Consider the following 25,669-nt stretch of genomic DNA (forward strand, 5'->3'; position numbering starts at 1 on the left):
CGAACTTCAGACGCTCTTACGACACCTAGCTATATTCACTGGGAACGCAGTCTAACGTCACCAAGGCCCACCTCCCGGGCCCTAGAAATCGCTCTCTGGGAACAAGCTAGGGACTTTGATTTTGCTAGCCCTGCCCCTCTGAGCCCTTCACCAAACTTCCGCGCGGGGGCGCCCGCCCCCCCTCCCGCCGGGACTCAGCACGCGGCCTTCTCCCAGCCAAGAGCCCCGTCATAGGTGGGCGCCGACCCCGAGCCGATCTCGCTTTATTAAATTACAGAAATCGGTATTCAAAAAAAAAAAAAAAGGGCGGGGAGGACACTCCCTCTTCTCTGTTCCCACACCCTAGCTGATTCCCAGGTTTCGGGAAACTCCACAGGAAACGGAAATGGTCTCTCCCAGGCCAGCGCGCGCGCCGGGTTGCATCACCCGCCTCGCACGGGCCGGCGGGGCGGGGGTTTGGTGGCTGCCCTCAGTATTGCCTGCACAAATATCTACCAGGTCTGCGACGAATAGCTCCAGCAACTTCGCACCGTGTTTTCCACTCAGCCTACCGACAGGCACTGTGCAGATTCAAGCGGAGAGAAGTCCAAGCAGTGAGGCCGCTGCTGCACCGGCCATCCTGAGCCCCTACTCGGCCTTCCCGTCTCCGCTTCCCCGCCCCGCACTAGGACCCCTGCAGACGATCAGGCGGCAGCCGGGGTGACTTCCTTCCTCTTTTGGCAACATGGCGGGCGGAGAAGCTGGAGTGACTCTAGGGCAGCCGCATCTTTCGCGTCAGGATCTCACCACCTTGGTGAGGTTTTGCTTGGGGAGGATGCAGAGTGAGCTCAGGAGTGGAGATGACCAAGCCTCCCGGTGGTATTGGGACTAGTCAGTGTCGGGAGCGTGGGTCAGGAGCCTGGGTCAGGAGGGAGACTTGGAACTGGGCGCCCTAAGCCATGCTCGCGCCGCCTGTACCCAGGCCACGATCTGGGCGCAGGGGTGTACGGTCGTGGGACTTCTAGCTTCTGGAGGGTTCGGCTGGAAAGTCTTGATGTTGATTGTCATGGTTTCAGCCTCTGAACGTCTGGGAAGGGGGTGTCCTGTCTGCATTACTTTTAGTGCTAATGTTCCCAAGACTGGAGGGACCTCTGACTTCCAGATATCCCCTAATAGTTGAGTGGAGGTGTAGTCTGTTGTGTGATGATGAAGGGCTCTTAACAGCTTCCCAGCCATAGGAGTACAAAGTTACTGATAGGGGAAAGGAGCTTTAGAAGTAGTGGAAAGCTGTGCAGATGGTGGCAAGATGTAGATAGCAAACATAAAGTCAAAGGAAAAGTTCTCATTTGTTTTACGTGCAGTGTTTTAAAATATATTTCATTGCAGGATGTTACCAAGTTGACGCCACTTTCACACGAAGTTATCAGCAGACAAGCCACAATTAACATAGGTAAGAGTAACTTAAGAGACCTAACCTTGGTCTCCAACAATTAATTTTAACCTCACTTTTTGTGTGATTACTTGAATAGTATGAGGATTCAGATATTCAAGAAATAGATACTGAGTCCTTGTGAATAAAGCATCTGCTACATTAGCGGTGCGGGGGGAGCACAAAGAATGCTGCCCATGTGTAGCTTACAGACTTGGTAAGAAGAAAAAATGGAGACGTAAGAAAAGTTTAATAGCATAAGGCAGTATGTAGTCATACGTAGCAGAAGTTTAAGGAAGAGGTGAAAAATGTGGCTGTACTTGACACACAGGATTATTTCAAGGGCAGAATTTATGAAAGTTTTATTTGATGTACAAGCTGTGATTAAGTAGAGGGTTTTTTTTCTTAATTGGCACCTAGAACTTTAGAGGAGAAGTTACGTTGACTGAGTGTAAATTTTGGACATTTTGAGTTTGTACAAACAGCACAGTTTGTACGAAAGTAAGTTAAAAAGTACAGAAGTAAGTTAAAAAGTAAGACTAGTTTTTAACCTAGTTAAAAAGTAAGACTCCACCATGAGGCTATTAAAGTTACAGTATTACAGTCTGGAGCTTTAATTTATTCATGCAAACAAAGCCCAAATAAGCCTACAGGCCTTGAACTACTGCCCCTGCATTAAAAATTTTGGTTGAGGTGACCTTGGAGCATAACCTAACCTCCGAACAACCTATGCTAAGACTATACCAGTTAAAGCAAATTACTGTGCATATATTGACCCAATAATTTGATCAACGGAACAAGTTGCAATTAAACTTAGGTTGTTTCCTTGTTTGTTCACAGATCCCTTTTTGTTGTGTCAGGGCCCATCATACCTGTTTAATCTGGAAATGCTGGAAGGTTCCTTAATATATAAAGTTCTGGCCGGGTGTAGTGGCTTATGCTTGTAATCCCAGCCCTTTGGGAGGCCAAGGCAGGTGGATTGCTTGAGCCCAGGAGTTGGAGACCGCCTGGGCAACGTGGCCAAACCCCATCTCTACAAAAAATACAAAAAATTAGCTGTGCGTGGTGGTGCATGCCTGCAGTCCCAGCTACTAAGGAGGCCGAGGTCGGAGGATTGCTCAAGCCCAGGTGGTTGAGGTTGCAGTGAGCTGTGATCAGGGCATTGCATTCCAGCCTGGGCAGCAGCAGGAGACCCTGTCTGTCCCAGAGTATATTTTTTAAGTAAAGCTGTTAGTTACATGGAAGTTTCTCTTAAGTCCTATATGAGAACACGTTTCTAGTAGGAAGGGGTATGGAGGAGGAAAAATTGAAGTCACTGTTGGTTTTATGTTGATATTTACAGCAAGTTATGGCTTTGGTTTTAATTTATTTTATTTTATTTATTTATTTATTTGCGACGGAGTCTTGCTCTGTTGCCAGGCTGGAGTGCAGTGGCGCGATCTCGGCTCACTGCAGCCTCCACCTCCTGGGTTCAAGTGATTCTTCTGCCTCAGCCTCCCCAGTAGCTGAGACTACAGGCATGCGCCACCACGCCCAGCTAATTTTTGTATTTTTAGTAGAGATGGGGTTTCACCATGTTGGCCAGGATGGTCTCGCTCTCTTGACCTTGTGATCCACCCACCTCGGCCTCCCAAAGTGCTGGGATTACTGGCGTGAGCCACCGTGTCCAGCTGGCTTTGGGTTTTCTACTCTTAACACTATTTGAAAAAATATTTGGTATGTAATTAAATACACATGAATTAATTTTTTGAACTTTGTCCATAGGTACAATTGGTCATGTAGCTCATGGGAAATCCACAGTCGTCAAAGCTATTTCTGGAGTTCATACTGTCAGGTTCAAAAATGAACTAGAAAGAAATATTACAATCAAGCTTGGATATGCTAATGCTAAGGTAAGCTGTGTACTGTGGAACAAGAAACTAACTTTAATTGTTGTGCAGATAACAAATCAAAATCTTTTTTTATTGAAATTTTAGATTTATAAGCTTGATGACCCAAGTTGCCCTCGGCCAGAATGTTATAGATCTTGTGGGAGCAGTACACCTGATGAGTTTCCTACGGACATTCCAGGGACCAAAGGGAACTTCAAATTAGTCAGGTGACCTCTCTTTTGCTACAAACACTACACTTTATATTTTATTGTCTTCTGTTTTGTGCTTTTTGAAATATTGAGGTGTTAAACGGTGAACCTAATGGCTAAATGGTTTTGTTGTTTTTCCATTGTTTATGTTTTTATGGCAAATCTGAAAAGTCAAGCATCTAAACCTAAGTTAAAATACTTACATGCAATTTCTCCAAACTAAAAGTATCACTTAAAACAGAAAAACAACTCATTGGATTGAAGGGATTCTTTTTCTAGGCTTCCTGAATTTCTTTTAAACAGCGCTGTTTCTGTATGTTAAATAGAGAAACAGAGCCATTTCTAATTACTTCTCTAAAACACTTGAACTTGTTCCCCATCTATTTTCTGAATATGATTGCATACCTGTTTTTTTTTTTATCAGGATACTGACACCTGTCTAGTGATGTTTATGGGGATTGGAGATGCCCTACAAGGAATGTTTAGATTGGGGCAGGGCTGGGACCAGGGAGGGACAAGTGAGGCCTTCACCTCAAGCCGAAAATGTAAGTGGGCCTGGCGGTGGCAGGTATGCCAGAAAACTCAGTAATTAGGATAAATATTTTAATGCAGTGTTTTTTTGAAATTAATGCAAAAAATGTGATAAATCAATTTTAAATAAGGGCAGACTCTATTACTAAATTTTTTTCCCCTTTTGCTTTGGCTCAGCATGGCATTGTATTTTGTTTATGATTGATTTTTTGCATTAATTTCGACTTTTTAAAAATACTGAATGCATATATTTTTCTTTCTTTTTCTTTTCTTTCTTTTTTTTTTTTTGAGACAGTCTCTGTTGCCCAGGTTGGAGTGTAGTGGTGTGATCTTGGCTCACTGCAGCTTCCACTTCTGGGTTCAAGCAATTCTCCTGCCTCAGCCTCCCGAGTAGCTGGGATTACAGGTGTGAGCCCCCATGCCCAGCTAGTTTTTATTTTTATTTATTTATTTATTTATTTTTGAGACAGAGTCTTTCTGTGTCGCCAGACTAGAGTGCAGTGGTAGAGACGGGGTTTTACCATGTTGGCCAGGATGGTCTCGATCTCTTGACCTTGTGATCCGTCCGCCTCGGCCTCCCAAAGTGCTGGGATTACAGGCGTGAGCCACTGTGCCCGGCCTAGTTTTTATATTTTTAGTAGAGGTGGGCTTTTGCCATGTTGTACAGGCTGGTCTCGAACTCCTGGCCTCAAGTGATCTGCCCGCCTCAGCCTCCCAAAGTGCTGGGATTACAGGCATGAGCCTCCATGCCCGGCCATTTTCCTTGATTACTGAGTTTTTTGGCAGTCTCTTAAATTTTGCACTTGTCTCACTGTAGTCCTGGCCCTTAATAGGGGATCAGCAAACTTTTTCCGCAAAGGGCTAGGTAGTAAATATTTTCAGCTTTGCAAGCCATAGAGTTTCTGTTGATTCTGTTCTTCTATTACAGAAGCAAATATAGACAATACGTGTGTAAATAGGTATGGTGGTGGGCCAGATTTGGCCTAAGGGCTGACCTCTGTTTTAGATCATGACAATGTGAGCATACGATTAAAAAAACTTGTGACTCTGAATGAATACCATAGTTTTGTTAAAAGTGCTGCCATCTCTGCTTCAAATGGGCAATTCTAGTTTTTCAAGGTGTTAGAGGTATTTTTGGAAAATTGTTTTTTTTTTTCTTTTTTTTTTTTGAGACGGAGTTTCACTCTTGTTGGCCAGGCTGGAGTGCAATGGTGCTATCTTGGCGCATTGCAACCTCCACCTCCTGGGTTCAAGCGATTCTTCTGCCTCAGCCTCCCAAGTAGCTGGGATTACAGGCATGCATCAGCTACGTGTGGCTAATTTTGTATTTTTATTAGAGACCGGGTTTCACCATGTTGGTCAGGCTGGTCTCAAACTCCTGACCTCAGGTGATCCACCTGCCTCGGCCTCCCAAAGTGCTGGGATTACAGGTGTGAGCCGTTGCGCCCAGCCAGAAAATTGTTTTTTCAAATTCTCATTCTGTTAACGTGGTTTTTATAAGTCGTTACAAGTTTTAGCTTTCAAATCAATGACATTCTCAGTATATACTCTCCACCATTATTCTGTACCATATTCATTTTCATTGGATTTTGGAGTTTATCTTCCATTCTGCACATAACTAATTTAATTTGCTTTGTAATCTGCAGTGGTTTTCATCAGCTGGTGAACTTATTTCCAAGTTCTAGAAACGCCAAGCCCTGTAACCATTTTATAGCAATGAGATTATTTCCTAAGTTGATTTAGCTTTAAAAAATCTAAAACTAGCTTGTTTAAGTAGTGATTGATGTTAAGGCTGATTGTTATTTCTCAATCGTTAGACATGTTTCCTTTGTTGACTGTCCTGGCCACGATATTTTGATGGCTACTATGCTGAACGGTGCAGCAGTGATGGATGCAGCTCTTCTGTTGATAGGTAAATACCTCACAGTTGGTTTGGACAAATCAATGTGGAACAAATCCAAGATGAAATATTTAAAGGGGAACTAAGGCCTTTAAGGATCATATCTATTACCTAAGGGTGACATGAATGGGAACTAACATGTCATCCAGGATGACTTTTCTACCTATCAGCTATCACAAAATACTCAAAAAGATAGACTTGGGGCTGATAGCTTGTGAGAATTCTTGTGGTAGCATTTGAGAAAAAGAAAAAAAGTCAATAGTTCATTTTTCTCATTTAAATCACATGAGGTGATTTATTTAGTTTTAAATGTATGTGTAAAGCTATTTGTGTTATGGTTTGTGTGTGTGTATGTCTGAACTGTCTACTGTGGAAGTATTTAAGATATAAATATCATTCATAATACGTGCTGAAGTCTAGGAATAAGTGGAGTTTTGAAGGGTAGCGTATGCTTTGTTTCTTATGTTAGCCGTTGAGAGATTTCATTACTGGGGGCAAAATTTTTTAAAAGCTCCTGGTGCGGTGGCTCACGCCTGTAATCCTAGCACTTTGGGAGGCTGAGGTCGGCGGATCACCTGAGGTCAGGAGTTTGAGACCAGCCTGACCAACATGGAGAAACCCCCTCTCTACTTAAAATACAAAATTAGCCGGGCGTGGTGGCGCATGCTTGTAATCCCATCTACTCAGGAGAATCTCTTGAACCTGGGAGGCAGAGGTTGCAGTGAGCCAAGATTGTGCCATTGCACTCCAGTCTGGGTAACAAGAGCAAAACTACATCTCAAAAAAAAAAAAAAAAAGTGACTGGGCATGGTGGCTCATGGCTGTAATCCCAGCACTTTGGGAGGCCGAGGCAGGCGGATCACTTGAGGTCAGGAGTTCAAGACCAGCCTGGCCAACAGGGCAAAACCCTGTCTCTGCTAAAACTACAAAAAATTAGCCAGGCTTGGTGGCGCATGCCTGTAATCCCAGCTACTTGGGAGGCTGAGGCACGAGAATCGCTTGAACCCAGGAGACAGAGGTTGCAGTGAGCCGAGATCGAGCCATTGCACTCCAGCCTGGGCGACAGAAGGAGACTCAGTCTTAAAAAAAAAAAAAAGCTGGGTGCGGTGGCTCACACCTGTAATCCCTGCACTTTGGGAGGCCAAGGCAGGTGGATCACTTGAGGTGTCAGGAGTTTGAGACCAGTCTGGCCAACATGGTGAAACCCTGCCTCTATTAAAAATACGAAAATTAGCCGGGTGTGGTGGGGCACACCTGTAATCACGGCTACTCAGGAGGCTGAGGCAGGAGAATCGCTTGAACTTGGGAGGCGGAGGTTGCAGTGAGCTGAGGTGACGCCACTGCACTCCAGCCTGGGTGACAGAGACAGAGTGAGACTCAGTCTCAAAAAAAAAAAATTTTTTTTTTTAAAGCATGCCATGTTGGTATAGTCAGGACACTTGAACATCACGACTTGAGGAGGTTGATCATTAGAGTGCTCAACAAAACATGCCTATTTCTTTATAATACACTGTTGGTTATCTTCACATTAGCATTCTTCCCTCCCTCGGTTGAAGAGTAGCCTCTGATATTAGTAAAAATTCATAGACAGTATTAAGTGCCTTTCCCTTTTAATTACTCTCTACTTCTCAGGAGCTTGCCTGGGCCAGAACATTTCTAAAACTGGAGAGAGTTAGAGGGCTATACCTCATACCTGAGCAAAAGCTGAGTGCAGACCCTGAGAAAAGCCAAACTTGCTGAATTTAAGCTTCTTGCTTAGGACCAGGATTGGGAGCCACACAATTGGGAGGTTCCAGTGAATGCAGGCAACAGAGGATGAAGCAGGGCCAAAAGGTGGATACCTGGCAATAATATCTTCCTTATTAGGGTTAGAACATTCAGAAGTCTCCTTTATTAGATGCCAACTTTTTTTGGGGGGAGAGTGGGTGGCAAAAGAGACTCATAAAATGTACCATTTTATGTATTTACAGTGTACAATTTAGTGGCATTAAGCACATTGACAATTTTCTACAACATAGTGGTTGTCATTTCACCACTATCTAGTTCCAGAACTTTTGTATCAGAACTTTTGTATCACCGCAAAAGGAAACCCCATGCCCATGAAGCGTCAGTCCACATGTTTTCCTCCCCCAGCCCCTTGCAACCAATAATCTGCTTTGTCTCTTTATGGATTTGCCCGCCTATTCTGGATATTTCCAGCTATTCTTATATGCATCTTTTTTATTCTTCATCAACTAGCTGGTAATGAATCTTGCCCTCAGCCTCAGACATCGGAACACCTGGCTGCTATAGAGATCATGAAACTGAAGCATATTTTGATTCTACAAAATAAAATTGATTTGGTAAAAGAAAGTCAGGCTAAAGAACAATACGAGCAGATCCTTGCATTTGTCCAAGGTAAGAAGCCATAATATGTAATAAATCTATGAATCACTTTGAGAGGCATTTACTCTGGATACCAGATGTTAAATTAACTTTTAATATATTATCTAAAACAAGGTAAACTTACGAGTCTTAAGCCTTATCGCCCTGCCTTTTGCTTGTTAGTAACCTGATATAACTAATGAAACCTGTGATTCTGAATTTAATATACTAAAGTATATTTTTGCTGGCAGCAAGTTAGAACTGAGGTTGTTTTCTGGAAACTTTATCAATCAGATTAAAAAAAATCTCAGTGACAGTAAAATGAATAAAATAATTTTAAAAAACCTTGTCTTACAGTATTTGTTACTGAACAGCTTTCCGATTTGGAAGTGACAGTGATTATTTAATCTCTAGAGTGTCGGCCGGGCATGGTGGCTCACACCTGTAATCCCAGCACTTTGGGAGGCCGAGGCAGGTGGATCATCTGAGGTCGGGAGTTTGAGACCAGCCTGACCAACATGGAGAAACCCTGTCTCTACTAAAAATACAAAATTAGCAGGGTGTGGTGGCACATGCCTGTAATCCCAGCTACTTGGGAGGCTGAGGCAGGAGAATCGCTTGAACTTGGGGGGCAGAGGTTGCGGTGAGCCGAGATCACGCCATTGCACTCCAGCCTGGGCAACAAGAGCGAAACTCCGTCTCAAATAAATAAATAATAAATCTCTAGAGTGTCCCTTCTCTAATAGCATAATGTTTTTCATTTCAGAGGAGACGTGATATATCTTATTGTTGACATTTTCTCTCTCAGTCTTGTTTTTCTTGTTAGAAAGGTTAATTTCTTATGAACTCAGTTCTGTCATCACGAGAAGTAATAAGTGAATTTGATTAAAGTCTAATTGTGTTTGGTCTATTTCTTTGACTAGCTTGTTTGACATATAATTAATACGTAGCAAATATATATGGTTGGGCGTGGTAGCTCACACTTGTAATACCAAGACTTTAGGAGGCTGAGGCGGGTGGATCACTTGAGTCCAGGGGTTCAAGACCAACCTGGGCCACGTGGTAAAACTCTGTCAATACAAAAAATTAGCTGGGCTTGGTGGCACACACTTGTGGTCCCAGCTATTATGTAGGAGGCTGAAGTGGGAGGATCGCTTGAGCCTGGGAAGTGGAGGTTGCAACAAGCCGTGATTATGCCACTGCAGTCTAGCCTGGGTGACAAAGCGAGACCCTATCTCCAAAAAAAAAATTGAAAGTATATATGCCAGCAGTCTTTGATTAGCAGAGTCTGTAATTTTATCTTGACATTTATTGGGAGATTAATTACATGTTGTTAGAAATTTTTTCAACTAGTAGAGTGCTCTTTCACAGGAATGTTAGTATTTATTTAAATAAGTTTATCATTGTACAAATATTAAGTATGTCTACTAGTATAATGTAACAAATTTTCTCTTACAGGGGTTTGTATTCATTTTCAAGAGTAAAAACAAACAATATTGCCATCTTTCTAAACAGAATTATCCACTTTCCACTTGTTGCTGACATTTATATGGGGTTTAGGCATCTATTTTATTATAGTAATCTTAATTGTTTTATGTAACAGATACATAGAATAAATTTTATAAAACTGAATAATTTTGATCTTTCTGAATTTTGTCATATAGGTACAGTAGCAGAGGGAGCTCCCATTATTCCAATTTCAGCTCAGCTGAAATACAATATTGAAGTTGTTTGTGAGTACATAGTAAAGAAAATTCCAGTACCCCCAAGAGACTTTACTTCAGAGCCCCGGCTTATTGGTAAGTGATAGGATTTGCCTTTAACTCTTAATCTGATCTTTTCCACATTGGTGATTCCTCTTCAAGGATGTTTATTAATATTTCCTCTTTCTGCAGAGGTGATAATTCATACAATTTTTTTGAAATCAATTCTGAGATTGTATTGGCAGTGCTAGATTGTATTACTGAATGAGGGACAGAGTCCTGAACACAGTAAGAACTGTTAACCTAAGCCGGGTGCAGTGGCTCACGCCTATAATCCCAATACTTTGGGGGGCCGAGGTGGGTGGATCACCTGAGTTCAGGAGTTTGAGACCAGCCCGATCAACATGGTGAAACCCTGTCTCTACTAAACATATAAAAAATTAACTGGGCATGGTGGCGGGTGCCTGTAATCCCAGCTACTCGGGAGGCTGAGGCAGGAGAATGGCGCGAACCCGGGAAGCGGAGGTTGCAATGAGCTGAGATCGCGCCATTGTACTCCAGCCTGGGCAACAAGAGTGAAACTGCGTCTCCAAAAAAAACCAAAAACAACTGTTAACCTTTCTGTGCTCAATATATGGTACATGATCAAGATGGAGTAATACAGTATTCTCTATGGAATCATAATGTTTTAGGGTGTTAGAACTTCCTGACTAAAACATTTACAGATGATTTTGTTGTTCAATTAACGAAGAACTGATACTGGTATAATTTGATCACCTAGGCTTGTGGTTCCTACACGGGGATGTAGTAGCCTTCTCGAAACAGACATTTGAGCTCCTCTGGCCTTCATCCGGGCTTCTGGTGTTTAGTAGGAAATATTCTCCGAAGTGCAGGTCATGTAGTCCTAGTGTTTTATAGTTATAAAGCTGAATTGTTCTTACAGGAGTTACAGAGGTCTATAAAGAAAATGTCCATAATCTCTCTGTCTTCAAGTTCTAGTTCCTTAGCCCTAAAGTCAGCAAAGTTAACATTTGGTGTCCATTATTCCCACACTTTTCTCTTTGTTCATATCATCATGTATAAACATATACACAGGCTGGGCATGGTGGCTTTCACCTGTAATCCCAGCACTTTGGGAGGCTGACGCTGAGGTAGGAGGATTGCTTGAGGCTAGGAGTTCAGGACCATCCTGGGCATTAAGGGAAGACCCCATTTCTACAAAAAATAAAATATTACAGCTGGGTGCAGTGGTGTGTACCTGTAGTCCGAGCTACTCGGTAGGCTGAGGCAGGAAGATTGAGCCCAGGAATTTGAGGCTGCAGTGAGCTATGATTGTGCCACTGCACTCCAGCCTCTATGATAGAGGGAAAAAAAAATCCATATACAGACATTGATTATTTTATTTTTCTTTATGGAAGTGGGATTATATTATGCATGTAATTTTTATAACTTTTCTTAACAGTATGTGAAGGTCATCCTTCCAGATCATTACATATAGCTCTAACATTGTTAATAGCTGCGTGATGCTCTGTAATACTGGTATACCATATATGCCACTTATTAATAAACTTAAGTTACTTTCATTTTTTCCATCATAAGTAAGACTGCTTAATCATTGGAATAATAATAGATTTTGTTAAAAAGGCACCCCTTTGGTATAAATCTCAAATGGCCACTATTTTAGAAACATTAACATGGAAAATAATATTTCTTCTAAAGTTAAGATTAACAGAACTGACTTTAATTTGTTTTATTTTAGTTATTAGATCTTTTGATGTCAACAAACCTGGCTGTGAAGTTGATGACCTTAAGGGAGGTGTAGCTGGTGGTAGTATCCTAAAAGGAGTATTAAAGGTAAAATGGGTTTTGGTTGTTGTGATTTTGGGTTTTTTTTTGTTGTTTGTTTGTTTGTTTTATCCTTGGCTTAATCAGGAAAAAAAGTATGGACAATCCAAATTGAAAAATAAAATTTTTTCCATGGTTTCTGGTATTTGATGTAGAGTTCTCTTTTTTAATATTCTTTTTTTCTCTCTTCAAACTTCACTCCTCCCACCCTTCTAGACCTCTGAATCCACAATCTACCTTCATGAGATCCACCTTTTTAGCTCCCACATATACAGATGAGTGAGAATGTGTGATATTTGTCTTTTTGTGCATGGCTGATTTTACTTAACAAAATGGCCTCCAATTCTAGATGTGCTGCTGCAAATGGCAGAATTTTTTTTATGGCTGCATAATACTGCATTGTATATATATATATGCTGCCATTGCTTTTCTTTTCTTTTCTTTTTTTTTGAGGCAGAGTCTTGCTGTTTCGCCCAAGTTGGAGCGATCTCAGCTCACTGCAACCTTCACCTCCTGGGTTCAAGCGATTCTCCCTGCCCCAGGCTCCCAAGTAGCTGGGATTACAAGCACCCCCCACCATGCCCAGCTAATTTTTGTATTTGTAGTAAAGACAGGGTTTCACCATGTTGGCCAGGCTGGTCTTGAACTCCTTACCTCAAGTGATCCGCCCGCCTTGGCCTCCCAAAGTGTTGGGATTATAGGCGTGAGCCACTTTGCCCGGCCTATATACTGCATTTTCTTTATCCATTCATCTGTTCATGGGCACTTAGGTTGATTCCATATTTGGCTATTGTGAACTGTGCTGCGATAAACATGGGAGTGCAGATACCTCTTTGATAATATTGCTTCCCTTTCTGTTGAATGTATACCCACTAGTGAAACTGATGGATCATATGGTAGCTCTATTTTCAGGTTTTCGAGGAACCTCCATACTGTTCTCCATGGTAGCTATACTAATTTACATGCTCTGATAATAGTTTGTTTTGTTTTGTTTTGTTTTTTGAGCACAGTGGCATGATCTTGACTCACTGCAACCTCCACCTCCTGGGTTCAGGTGATGATTCTCCTGCCACAGCCTCCCGACTTGCTGGGGCTACAGGCACTCGCAACCTCGCCCGGCTAATTTTTTTGGTAGAGATGGGGTTTTGCCATATTGGCCAGGCTGGTCTCTTAACTCCTGACCTCAGGTGATCTGCCTGCCTCAGCCTCCCAAAGTGCTGGGATTACAGGCATAAGCCACCACGCCCAGCTATATTTCTTTGTTTTCTGTTATGTCTTTTGAATGTGTCTGACTTGAAAATTTATAGACTTGTTAAGTATGGAGCACATTTGATGTGGTAATAGACTTGTGTGGTGGGTAGTTAACAACAGTTGGATGGTTCTGGTTTTGACAGTCTCGTTCACATCTTTTTTTTTTTTTTTTTTCTAAAGAATAATAATCTTTGAAATACAGGAATGATTGCCTTTTCAGTTTTATGGTCTTCCGGTTGGAACTTTATTATTATTTTATTTTATTTTATTTTTGAGACAGAGTCTCTCTTTGTCACCCAGGCTGGAGTGCAGTGGTGCGATCTCGGTTCAGTGCAACCTCTGCCTCCCAGGTTCTAGCAATTCTGCCGCAGCCTCCTGAATAGCAGGGATTACAGGTGCGTGCCACCACACCTGGCTAATTTTTGTGTTTTTAGTAGAGACGGTGTTTCACTATGTTGGCTGGGCTGGTCTCGAACTCCTGACCTCAGGTGATCCACCTGCCTCGGCCTCCCAAAATGCTAGGATTACACATGTGAGCCACTGCACCCAGTCCCTGTTGGAACTTTTGATAGGTAAATGATAATTTTGCGTAACACAGTAATTCTAATTACTAATTATATGTTTACAGGTGGGCCAGGAGATAGAAGTAAGACCTGGTATTGTTTCCAAAGATAGTGAAGGAAAACTCATGTGTAAACCAATCTTTTCCAAAATTGTATCACTTTTTGCGGAGCATAATGATCTGCAATATGCTGCTCCAGGCGGTCTTATTGGTAAGGATTTTTTTCTCATCTCTTTTAATTTGTGGCTATTTGTGGTACTTTTCATGGGGAATGGATTACCAAAAGGGACATATTACAGATTTTTAATTGGGTATTTTAATAATAGAGTAGGGTGGGGAACAGTCATGTGGTTAAGCTCTTGTTTTAGGTTATAAGATGGTTTCATGGGTTTGTAAAAATTATTTTTAAACACAAAGGATACATTTTGATCAAATATAGAGTAACTCCTTTTTAGCAATATAAAAAAATAAATTTGATGACTTATCATGTAAGATATTTACCTACACTTATGTTTTTGTTAACATGATTTTTGTGCTAGATAATGGTTGCCTTTTTTTTTTTTTGGGAGATGGAGTCTCTCTGTGTCCTCCAGGCTGGAGTGCAGTGGTGCAATCTTGGCTCACTGCAGCCTCCGCTTCCCAGGTTCAAGCAAGTCTTATGCCTCAGCCTCCTGAGTAGCTGGGACTACAGGCACATGCTGCCAGGCCCAGCTAAGATTTTTGTATTTTAGTAGAGACGGGGTTTCACTGTGTTGCCCAGGCTGGTCTCGAACTCCTGAGCTCAGGCAGTCCCCCTGCCTCGGCCTTTCAAAGTGCTAGGATTACAGGCGTGAACCACCATGCCCGGCCATGGTTGCTTTTATGTATATTTTGCAAATGGAAAATTACCTACAAATGTCGGTTGAATGATGTCAGGTCGTATTTCCAATGAGGTAGAAATAAAAGAAAGTAAATTTCTTTGTGTAGCAATTACTGAAGTGATTTAAAAACTTTTCTAGTCCCTTACAACGTAGTGTATTACTCAATACCCAGAAAAATGAAAGATTCAGTGAGAATTAGAAGGGGTGTTGTACCTTTAGATTAAAGAAGAAAATGTTTGGTAAAGAAACAGTTAATTCTTCACCCAATACGTTGTGTCTCTGGTTGAAAATTTTAAAAAGGAAATGAAAGAAAACAAAAAAATGAAAAAGAGTTTACCAGGTTGGCTGGGCGCAGTGTCTCATGCCTGTGATCCCAGCAATTTGGGAGGCTGAGGTGGGTGGATCGCTTGAGCTCAGGAGTTTGAGACCAGCCTGGGCAACATGGTAAAACCCTGTCTCTACTAAAAATACAAAAGTTAGCTGGGTGTGGTGGCCCACGCCTGTAATCCCGGCTACTCGGGAGGCTGAGGCATGAGAATCGCTTGAACCCAGGAGGGTGAGCCGAGATCACACCAGTGCACTCCAGCCTGGGTGACAGAGTGACACTCTGTCTCAAAAAAAAAAAAAAAACAAGAAGAAAAGAAAAGAAAAAATGAATTTACCAGGTTGGGTATGGTGGCTCATGCTCATAATTCCAGTGCTTTGGGAAGCTGAGGTGGGAAGATTGCTTGAGACCAGGAGTTTGAGACCAGCCTAGGAAACCATGAGATGCCATTTCTCCAATAAAATAGTAAAATTAGCTGGGTTTGGTGGTGTGTGCCTGTAGTTCCATCTGTCATTTTATCCTTTGTGTGCATGTGTGTGGTAAACAAGGGAAATCTGGAAACTTTTTAAAAATTTAACTTAAGGAACTTTTTTAATTTCTTTTTTTTTTTTTTTTTGAGGCAGAGTCTCATTCTGCCACCCAGGCTGGAGTGCAGTAGTGTTATCTCAGCTCGCTGCAACCTTCGCCTCCTGGGTTCAGTTAATTCTCCTGCCTCCGCCTCCTGAGTAGCTGGAACTATAGGCACATACCACCACAGCCAGCTAATTTTTGTATTTTTAGTAGAGACGGGGTTTCGCCATGTTGGCCAGGCTGGTCTCGAACTTCTGGTCTTAAGTGATCTGCCCTCCTTGGCCTCCCAAAATACTGGGATTACAGGCGTGAGCCACCACACTTGGCCTAAGGAACTCTTTAAACATAGGATAGAATACTGTAATGATAACCCCCATAGAGCCATCACTCAGCTTCAGCAATTATTAATGTTTTACCAGTCTTGGCTGGGCGTGGTGGCTCATGTCTGTATTCCCAGCACTTCAGGAGGCTGAGGTGGACAGATCATCTGAGGTCAGGAGTTCGAAAAACCCTGTCTCTACTAAAAATACAAAAAAAAAAAAAATTTAGTCAGGTGTGGTGGCACATGCCTGTAATCCCAGCCTGTAATCCCAGGTCACAGTGAGCCGAGATCACACCACTGCACTCCAGCCTGGGCGACAGAGAGAGACTGTGTCTCAACAACAGCAGCAAAAAAAGAGTTTTCCCAGTCAATCTTGCTCCATCTATATATCTTCTTTCCCCTACTCCCCTCAAGACACAGCTAGAATATTTTGAAGTAGATCCCAGGAATCGTATGTAGTTTTTTTTTTTTTTTTTTTTTTTTTTTTTGAGAGTCTCACTCTGTCGCCCAGGCTGGAGTGCAGTGGCACGATCTCGGCTCACTGCAACCTCTGCCTCCCAGGTTCAAGTGATTCTCCTGCATTAGCCTCTCAAGTAGCTGGGATTATAGGTGTCTGCCACCATGCCCAGCTATTGTATTTTTAGTAGAGATTGGGTTTTGCCATGTTGGCTAGGCTGGTCTTGAACTCCTGACCTTAGGTAATCCTCCAACTTGGGCCTCCCCAAGTGCTGGGATTATAAGTGTGAGCCACTGCGCCTGGCCCATATGTAGTCTTTAACTATCTTTTCAATCAGTCTTTCAGGGGAGAAATGGCATGCAGGTATTCTGCAAACTACTCATTTTGAATTTTGTATTCTTTCAGTCTTTGTTAAGGATATTCAGACTCATTTTGAGTTCACTTATTATCTCTATTTGCCCTTTGTTTAGAATTTATTGTTTTAAAGACCAGGTCAGTAATACTTACCATCTCCTGCATTAAGTTCTCAGCCAAGCCATCATTCCTAGAAAATCAGATTTCTAAACCCTTTGTTTAGAATTTAAATCAAGAGAATCGTTCTGTTCTCATTTGCCCAGTCATCTCATGAGTGTATATTTCTATTTGTCTAGATAAAACAGGTATTTTCTTGTACCTATATAGCTATTATATGAGTATAAAAATAAAAGTATGAAAGTGTGTAGGTATATGCTGTGCTTATATGGCTTTGGGGTATCTAATTCACTTTTTTTTTTTTTGGAGACAGAGTCTCACTCTGTCACCCAGGTTGGAGTGCAGTGGTGCAATCTCAGCTCACTACAACCTCTGCCTCCTGGGTTCAAGTGATTCTCCTGCCTCAGCCTCCCGAGTAGCTGGGACTACAGGTGCACGCCGCCACGCCTGGCTAATTTTTTGTATTTTAATAGAGACAGGGTTTCACCGTGTTGTCCAGGCTGGTCTTTAACTCCTGAGCTCAGGCATCCACCTGCCTCGGCCTCCCAAAGTGCTGGGATTACAGGTGTTAGCCACTGCACCTGGCCAACTAATTCACTTTATAGGTGTTTTAGGAAATAAAAAATTGAACTATATACATCTTATTTTTATATAGGAGTTGGAACAAAAATTGATCCCACTTTGTGCCGGGCTGACAGAATGGTGGGGCAAGTACTTGGTGCAGTCGGAGCTTTACCTGAGATATTCACAGAATTGGAAATTTCCTATTTCCTGCTTAGACGGCTTCTAGGTGTACGCACTGAAGGAGACAAGAAAGCAGCAAAGGTAAATGCTTTTTAAAAAATTCCTGTTTCTAAAAAAGTGACAAATGGGAGTGTTAAACCAGTGTTGAGTTTTATTGTTTTACAGTTAACATGAAATTAAGAAAAAAAGAAAAGATAAATAAATTTGACCTCCCCAAAATTGAGGGTTTTTTTTTTTTTTTTAATTTAGAGATGGAGTCTCTCGCTCTGTTGCCCAGGCTGGAGTGCAGTGGCGCGATCTCGGCTCACGGCAACCTCCACTTCCTGGGTTCAAGCAATTCTTTTGCCTCGGTTTCCCAAGTATATGGGACTACAGGCACGCACCAGCATGCACAGCTAATTTTTGTATATTTTAGTAGAGATGGGGTTTCACTATATGTTAGCCAGGCTGGTCTTGACCTCCTGACCTCAAGTGATCCGCCCGCCTCGGCCTCCCAAAGTGCTGAGATTACAGGCATGAGCCACTGCGTCCGGCCAAAATTGAGAACTATATGGCAGTTAGTTTAAGAAAGAAACTTAATAAACAGGGAAAAGTATTAGCCATTTATGACAAAGACATGATATTCCTAAAATCCATATTTTTTTTTGTTGTTTATTTTGAGACAGAGTCTTGCTCTGTTGCCCAGGCTGGAGTGCAGTGGTGCGATCTCGACTCACAGCAGCCTCGATCTCCCAGCTCAAGCCATCCTCCCACCTTAACCTCCTGAATTGCTGGGACTACAGGTGTGGGTCACCACGCCTGGCTAATTTTGTATTTTTTGTAGAGACGGAGTTTTGCCGCATTACCCAGGCTGATCTCCAACTCCTGGGTTTAAGCGATCTGCCCACCCCAGCCTCCGAAAGTGCTGGGATTACAGGTGTGATCCACTGCGCCCAGCTTCATGATTTTTAAAAAATGTCCCAGATTAGGTTGGCAGAGATGGGAAATTGCTGACACCTAGTGTTGGCAAAGATTGAGGAAAATAAGCTATCATGCTTTTCTTCCCCCCCCACTCAGGTGATCTGCCTTCCTCGGCCTCCCAATGTGCTGGGATTACAGGCGTGTGCCACTGCGCCTGGCCCATATTAACTCTTATATAGCCATAGTCCTCCCTGCTCCCCTCTTTGGGAAATTTTGTACCTCATTTGTACTAGGTAACTGCTTCAGAATTTTAAGAGGTACTCTGGTACGGTTACTACCCTATTTTTTTAAAGGTGGATCTTGTGTAAATTCAGTGGGTGCCAAATAAACTATACTATATATAGTTCAAATTCCTTTACAATGAAATTTCTATAGAATTTTTTTCATGATTGACGTATTTCCCAATAGTATTTGGTAAATTCTTACTTATATTTGGAAAGCATTTTCTTGATTTTGGGGTTTATTTTTCCCTAATTTATTTTTCTAGGTTCAAAAGCTGTCTAAGAATGAAGTGCTCATGGTGAACATAGGATCCCTGTCAACAGGAGGGAGAGTTAGTGCTGTCAAGGCCGATTTGGGTAAAATTGTTTTGACCAATCCAGTGTGCACAGAGGTAGGAGAAAAAATTGCCCTTAGCCGAAGAGTTGAAAAACACTGGCGGTAAGTTTGTTAGTCTTTGCCACTGTCTAATTAAAAAAAGACACAGTCTTGTACAGAAAAAAAAGCACACACTCTTCCTTGAGGACAACAGTTACTGTGGCTTTCAGTCTCAACTATTTATTTGGATGACTTTGAAAACTATACTTCGGCCGGGTGCGGTGGCTCACGCCTGTAATCCCAGCACTTTGGGAGGCCAAGGCAGGTGGATCATGAGGTCAGGAGATCAAGACCATCCTGGCTAACATGGTGAAACCCTGTCTCTACTGAAAAATACAAAAAATTAGCCGGGCGTGGTGGCGGGCGCCTGTAGTCCCAGCTACTCGGGAGGCTGAGGCAGGAGAATGGCGTGAACCTGGGAGTCGGAGCTTGCAGTGAGCCGAGATGGTGCTACTGCACTCCAGCCTGGGCGACAGAGCGAGACTCCGTCTCAGCAAAAACTACAGCCTTGACTATAGTCCCATATTTTAGTCCAAATACTGTGATTGGCTTCTCTTCCTGTTAGACACAACCTATGCAAAACCAAATGAATTTGGGTTCGGTATTTCTATCGTCATTGGCTTTGGAAATCATTTCACACTTAATAGAAAAATTGTAAGAGTTTTACAGAAAACTCCTATAGCTTTTTCCTAGATTGACAAACACACATACAGATTTATTACATATGTAAGTTTTTTTCTGAACCATTTGAGGGTAGGCTATATATGTTATGCTTCTTGATCTCTTAATACTTCAGTGTATGTTTCCCATCAAAAAAGGATATTCTTATATAACCACTTAGAAATTTAACATTGGCAAAATACTGAAATCTACAGTGCATGTTTCAGTTTTATTACTTGTCCCAATAATGTACTTTATGTTCCTCCTGTTTAGAATCTTGAATTGCATTTAATTTCATGTCTCTTTGATCTTTAATCTGGAGCTTTTTCAGCCTTTGTCTTAATTGACATTAACAGTTCTGAAGAATACAAACTAGTTACTTTATAGAATATTCCTCAATTTGGGTTTTTCTTATCATTCAGAAGCCTAACATTAGATTCAGGTTATATTCTTAACTTAAATACACCGCGAAGTCTCCTTTTCAGGAATCACAGCTAGAGGCACATGATATCTGACTGCTCCTCTTTGTTAAGGTTAGTTTTGACTATGTAGTCAAGATGTTGTCCAGCTTCTCTGCTGTGTAGTTACTTTCTACCCTTGCAACTAATAAGCAATCTGTAGGGAGATCTTTCTAGCCAGTACAAATAGCCTGCTGCTCATTGAATCCCACACCCCTGGATGTAGCATCCACTGATGATTCTTGCCTGAATCGAACTTGACTATAATGATTACAAAATCATAGCACCTCTACAGGTTGCAGTATCCTCCCTCAACTCTACCACCCCACATTTATCATTTGGCATTCTTTCTTTGCCATTATTTATTTCCCTATCTAGTTATAATATGGACTCATGGAGTCCTATTTTATTCAACATGTTATGATCCATCACTGTCTTCCTTTATTTTGATGTGCATTGTTCGACATTTGGCCAGTGGAGGTCCTTCAGGCTGGCTCTTGTGTCCTTTTGACATGTACTCATCATTTTTTTTCTTCTTCTTCTTCTTTTTTTTTTTTTGAGACGGAGTCTTGCTCTGTCGCCGGGGTGGAATGCAGTGGCATGATCTCAGCTCACTGCAACATCTGCCTCCCAGGTTCAAGCGATTCTCCTGCCTCAGCCTCCCGAGTAGCTGGGACTACAGGCATGCGCCACCACACCCGGCTAATTTTTGTATTTTCAGTAGAGACGGGGTTTCACCACGTTGGCCAGCCTGGTCTTGAACCCCCGACCTCAGGTGATCCACCCTCCTTGGCCTCCCAAAGTGCTGGGATTACAGGCATGAGCCACCACGCCTGACCTCTTTCTTCTTTTTTTGGAACATTTCCTTATTTTCTGGCACAAAATCTTCCAGACTCATCTTGTACCTTCTCTGTTCCAGTTTTAGAACTGGCCATTTCTCTTATAAATGAAAAGCTGAGTGTTCAGGTGTGCTCATGGCTCTTAGGGTGCTATTGCTTCTAGGTCTTTTGGGAGCATAGAGCCAGGAAGCATACACACATTTTTGGCTCCTGACTTTTTGCTCTTTCCCAGGTTATTGAGTTTGCCCCTTGCTTTCCATTCCTCGTCACCTCATCACAGTCCATACCACCATCACTTTACACTTCACAGTTAGTGTGAAAGACTCCTAGTTTGCCTCTTAACTTGGTCAAAATTAGTCTTCTTAAAACATTTTCATCATGCTGTGTTTAATAATTTCTACAGTCTTCTCACTACTTTTTGATATTTGGGACTTTTCTAGAAACCTGCTTCAACCCATTTAAGCTTTCCTTCTGCATTGTCTTATATAAACCCTCTAAATTAGACTGTTTTGTGCCCTAACTGTCCCCATAATTATTCACATCACCCCTGCCCACTATCTACTTCCTTAATTATTTATTTTTTATTTTTTAGAGGCAGGGTCTCTCTGTTGACCAGGCTGGAGTTTAGTGGCATGATCATAGCTCACTGCAGCCTCAGTGTCTAAGTAGCTAGGACTATTGGCTCACACCACCGTGATCAGCTAATTTTTTTGTTTTTTGTAGACACTTGGTCTCACTGTGTTGCCCAGCATGATCTCAAACTCCTGGCCTCAAGCCATCCTCCCACCTCAGCCTCTCAAAGTGTTGGGATTATAGACATGAGCCACCCCGCCCAGCCCTGTTTCCTTTATTAAGGCTTCCATGCTACTGTGCCCACGATGGTCTCATCACTTGTCTAGGAGATTTATCTGAATTACTGCCCTGTAATTTAGAAAGTTAAATTTTTGTTGTCTCTTAAGTAAATAATTATTTGTGGTGACTTATGCCCTTTTGATTTTACTGTCTTTTGTGATTATATTTTTTTGCTATTACAGACACACGACTTCCAGAGTATTTTGAAATAGATTTAAGCAATAAACTTTCAGTCCAGGCACGGTGGCTCATGCCTGTAAGCCCAGCACTTTGTGAGGCCAAGGTGGGCGGATCACTTGAGGCCAGGAGTTCGCAACCAGCCTGGCCAACATAGTGAAACCCCATCTCTACTAAAAATACCAAAAAATTAGCCGGGCATGGTGGCGCATGCCTGTAGTCCCAGCTACTCGGGAGGCTGAGGCATGAGAATTGTTTGAACCCAGGAGCCGGAGGTTGCAGTGAGCTGAGATCGTACCACTGCACTCCAGACTGGGTGACAGAGTGAGACTGTCTCAAAAAAAACACACAAAAGCAAGAATAAAAAAGAATCTAAGAATATAGTGTGGGCTTTCTTTATGGAGGAGCAGGCTTTGGGAACAAATTTGAATTCAGAAGATAAGCAGGTAAAATTTATCACAAGATTGTGTGGTAATGAGAGTGAAGTGGATGTAAGATTTATGATTTCTTTTATTTTCATTTTGCAGTTTAATTGGTTGGGGTCAGATAAGAAGAGGAGTGACAATCAAGCCAACAGTAGATGATGACTGAAGAATACCGGTTAAATAATACATTCGGATGGATTTGGAAGTTGGAATTCCTCTTAATAACCAAGGGGTTTATTTTCAAAGCAATATTGGGGAATTGATTTCACAGTTCGTTACCTTAGTAGGTAACTTTTCTCTTTTTTTTTTTTTTTTTGGTTATGAAAACTTAGGGACTACAATTAATATAAAAATTGGCATAATGTTGGATTGAATCTACATTTTGGCAGAAGTTAAGCATTCCCACATGATGTCAAAATTATACATCATGCAGTTTTGTTTTTTTGTTTGTTTTATTTTGTTTTGTTTTTGAATCTGGCTCTGTCACCCAGGCTGGAGTGCAGTGGCGTGATCTGCAACCTCTGCCACCCAGGTTCAAGCGATTCTCCTGCCTCAGTCTCCCGAGTAGCTGAGATTACAGGTGCGCGCCACCACACTTGGCTAATTTTTGTATTATTAGTAGAGACGGGGTTTCAGCATGTTGGCTAGGCCGGTCTCTCCTGACCTCAGGGTGATCAGCCCACCTCGGCCTCACAAAGTGCTGGGATTACAGGCGTGAGCCGCCTTGCCCAGCCCACATCATACAGTTTGAAATGAAACTTTGCCACAACCAGCCTTTGCTGTAGCACACACATATATCACTGAACCTGTTTGAAATAAAGTTTTTTTTCTTTTTCATGATTCGTCTTTGAGTACCTCCAGGCTGAAAGACTGTTGTACCAGTAAAAACTTAAAGGCACAAATTCTCCTTGAAGACCTTCTCCCTTTTATGTGGCCCCATATTTTATGTTGCTTTATCTTTGAAATTTTGCATGAAAAGGAAATGAATGGGTTCGAATGAAATTGTCCTTTAGAGCATGATTACTTGTTCCCATGGACAAATATTTTTCTCCCCTTGCTCTTCCTGGCCTGAAACACGGGAAACCAGAGTCAAAAGTTATCTCCCTCTCCCTGTGATGCCTTGAGATTTTTTTCTGCATTGTTTAATGCCTGAAATCCAAGTCTTCCTCCATTGGAAAATACTGTTATACCAAATAATTCTAGATAAGTAACAAAGATCTTTCTAGGCCTTCATTTTATGTTTTTTCTTAACTGTTATATTATGATTGTGACATAGATTATAATACTACTAATTTTTGGATGTTTCAAAAGATCAAGAAGTAAAAGATGTTAGAAAGCAATGAGTGAGTCCTTTTGATTTTTAACTTATTCCCCATGTCCCTATACTATATCGTGTGCTTTTCCTTTTTTTTTTTTTTTTTTTTTTTTGAGACGGAGGCTCACTCTGTCACCTAGGCTAGAGTACAGTGGCACGATCTTGGCTCGCTGCAACCTCTGCCTCCCTGATTCAAGTGATTCTCGTGCTTCAGCCTCCCATGTAGCTGATATTACAGGCACTTGCCACCATACCCGGCTAATTTTTGTATTTTTAGTAGAGATGGGGTTTCACCATGTTGCCCAGGCTGGTCTTCAACTCCTAACCTCAGGTGATCCGCCCGCCTCTGCCTTCCAAAGTGCTGGGATTACAGGCGTGAGCCACTCTGCCCGGCTTATTTTTCTTTATGTTTTTGCTTCGTAAGAGGTTCTGTTGAGCAGTGATTTGCAACTCTTGCTGACGTTGCTGGGGAAGCTTTAAAAAAAAAAAAAAGATGCCCCACAGAGATTCTGATTTTAATTGTTCTGATTTAATTGGCTTGGAGTAGAATTCAGGCATTGATATCTTTAAAAACTCCCCAGTGTTGAGAAACAAATTTAGAGAGTTGAGAAGTAGGTATATTAAATTACAGAATCTTACTGAGTTTTGGTAGTCTGATAATACAATTTGCTTTGCTTTTCTTAAATTTGCATTGAGATGGGATTTGAAGCATATTGTGCTCTTGTGAATGTTGAAGTTGCATTGTAGAAGTTCAGAAGCTCTGGCTGTGGGTTGCCTAAGTTGATGTTTTGAGGAAGCATATTAATGTTAAAAACTTCGCTGACTTTGAAGGTTGTGTTGTAGCATGAGGAACACAAATAAAACAATTCTAAATCAAACATTAATTTTATATCTAACATGTCCCCATGTGTTTTGTAGGTACCTTCTACCAGAAATTTTGGAATAAGACTTAAAATATAGACATTGTAATTAATCTCATGTAAGATTTGAAACCAGAATTCTATTATAATTAATTTCAGACATCCACATGAATTAGCAAATTTGTAAAGCACTGTACTGAGTGTAATGGGCATATACAGATAGGAAGTAAATGGACCTTATTTTAATAGAACTTGAAGCCAGAGCAGTGATTCTTAGCAAGAGATGTACCTAGTTGAGAATGTGCCTGTAATGTTTCTGATGAAAGTACGTTACGGCCAGGTGTGGTGGCTCACGCCTGTAATCCCAGCACTTTGGGAGGCTGAGATGGGCGGATCATGAGGTCAGGAGTTCGAGACCAGCCTGGCCAACATGGCGAAACCCTGTCTCTACTAAAAATACAAAAGTTAGCCGGGTGTGGTGGCAGGTGCCTGTAATCCCAGCTACTCTGGAGGCTGAGGCAGGAGAATCGCTTGAACCCAGGAGGTGGAGGTTGCAGTGAGCTGAGGTCACACCATTGCACTCCAGCCTGGGTGACAAGAACAAGACTCCATCTCAAAAAAAAAAAAAAAAAGTACATTGCATATGTAAATCCTCTTGGCTCTACTGTCAAGATATTTTCAAAATCTTTTTAGTTCTGATCACTTCCACTGCTACCACCTTAGTCAAAGCCATCAGTGACTCTCACCTGGACTAGCCTTCTAACTGTCCTGCTTCTGCACTTGCCCTGCTGCAGTCTGTTCTCAACACGATAGCCAGAGTCCCTGTTTTTTAGAGAATACTACATACAACTCTGTGATAGTAAGGTGTAAAAGTTAGCCTCACAGAAATGGGGGGCATGAAGACAGACTAGCAGTGACATCTTCCAGGTGGTTTTGAAGCCGACCTGGAAAGCTCTCAGTACTTTCCTCATATCTGACTTCCAAAGAGGATGCCTGTGTGTGCTTGTTTTTGCAGAGGCAACGTGACTTTTATTCTAATAAGGATATGCAAATAACTGCACTCATAAAACAAATCCCATTTCTAGAAAAACTTGATAGGGTGATGATTCCAGTGAAATGGGTGCTTTTTGGAA

The 25,669-nt window shown here is 41.9% G+C and overlaps 1 protein-coding gene across 1 annotated transcript; it reads left to right on the top strand.

Moving 5' to 3' along the window:
- The first annotated feature begins 380 nt into the window (after window positions 1–380).
- On the top strand, window positions 381–23,701 carry EIF2S3 (eukaryotic translation initiation factor 2 subunit gamma). Its single transcript, XM_031005863.3, has 12 exons — window positions 381–793; window positions 1,366–1,429; window positions 3,173–3,300; window positions 3,385–3,506; window positions 5,837–5,931; window positions 8,158–8,316; window positions 9,948–10,082; window positions 11,746–11,840; window positions 13,711–13,855; window positions 17,305–17,474; window positions 18,841–19,013; window positions 22,464–23,701. The coding sequence occupies exons 1-12, from the start codon at window positions 725–727 to the stop codon at window positions 22,525–22,527; spliced, it is 1,419 nt and encodes a 472-aa protein (XP_030861723.1). The 5' UTR covers window positions 381–724; the 3' UTR covers window positions 22,528–23,701.
- Window positions 23,702–25,669: the final 1,968 nt, after the last annotated feature.

The sequence above is a fragment of the Gorilla gorilla genome, chromosome X (assembly GCF_029281585.2).
Source record: "Gorilla gorilla gorilla isolate KB3781 chromosome X, NHGRI_mGorGor1-v2.1_pri, whole genome shotgun sequence".
In the NCBI taxonomy this organism is placed as follows: Eukaryota; Metazoa; Chordata; class Mammalia; order Primates; family Hominidae; genus Gorilla; species Gorilla gorilla.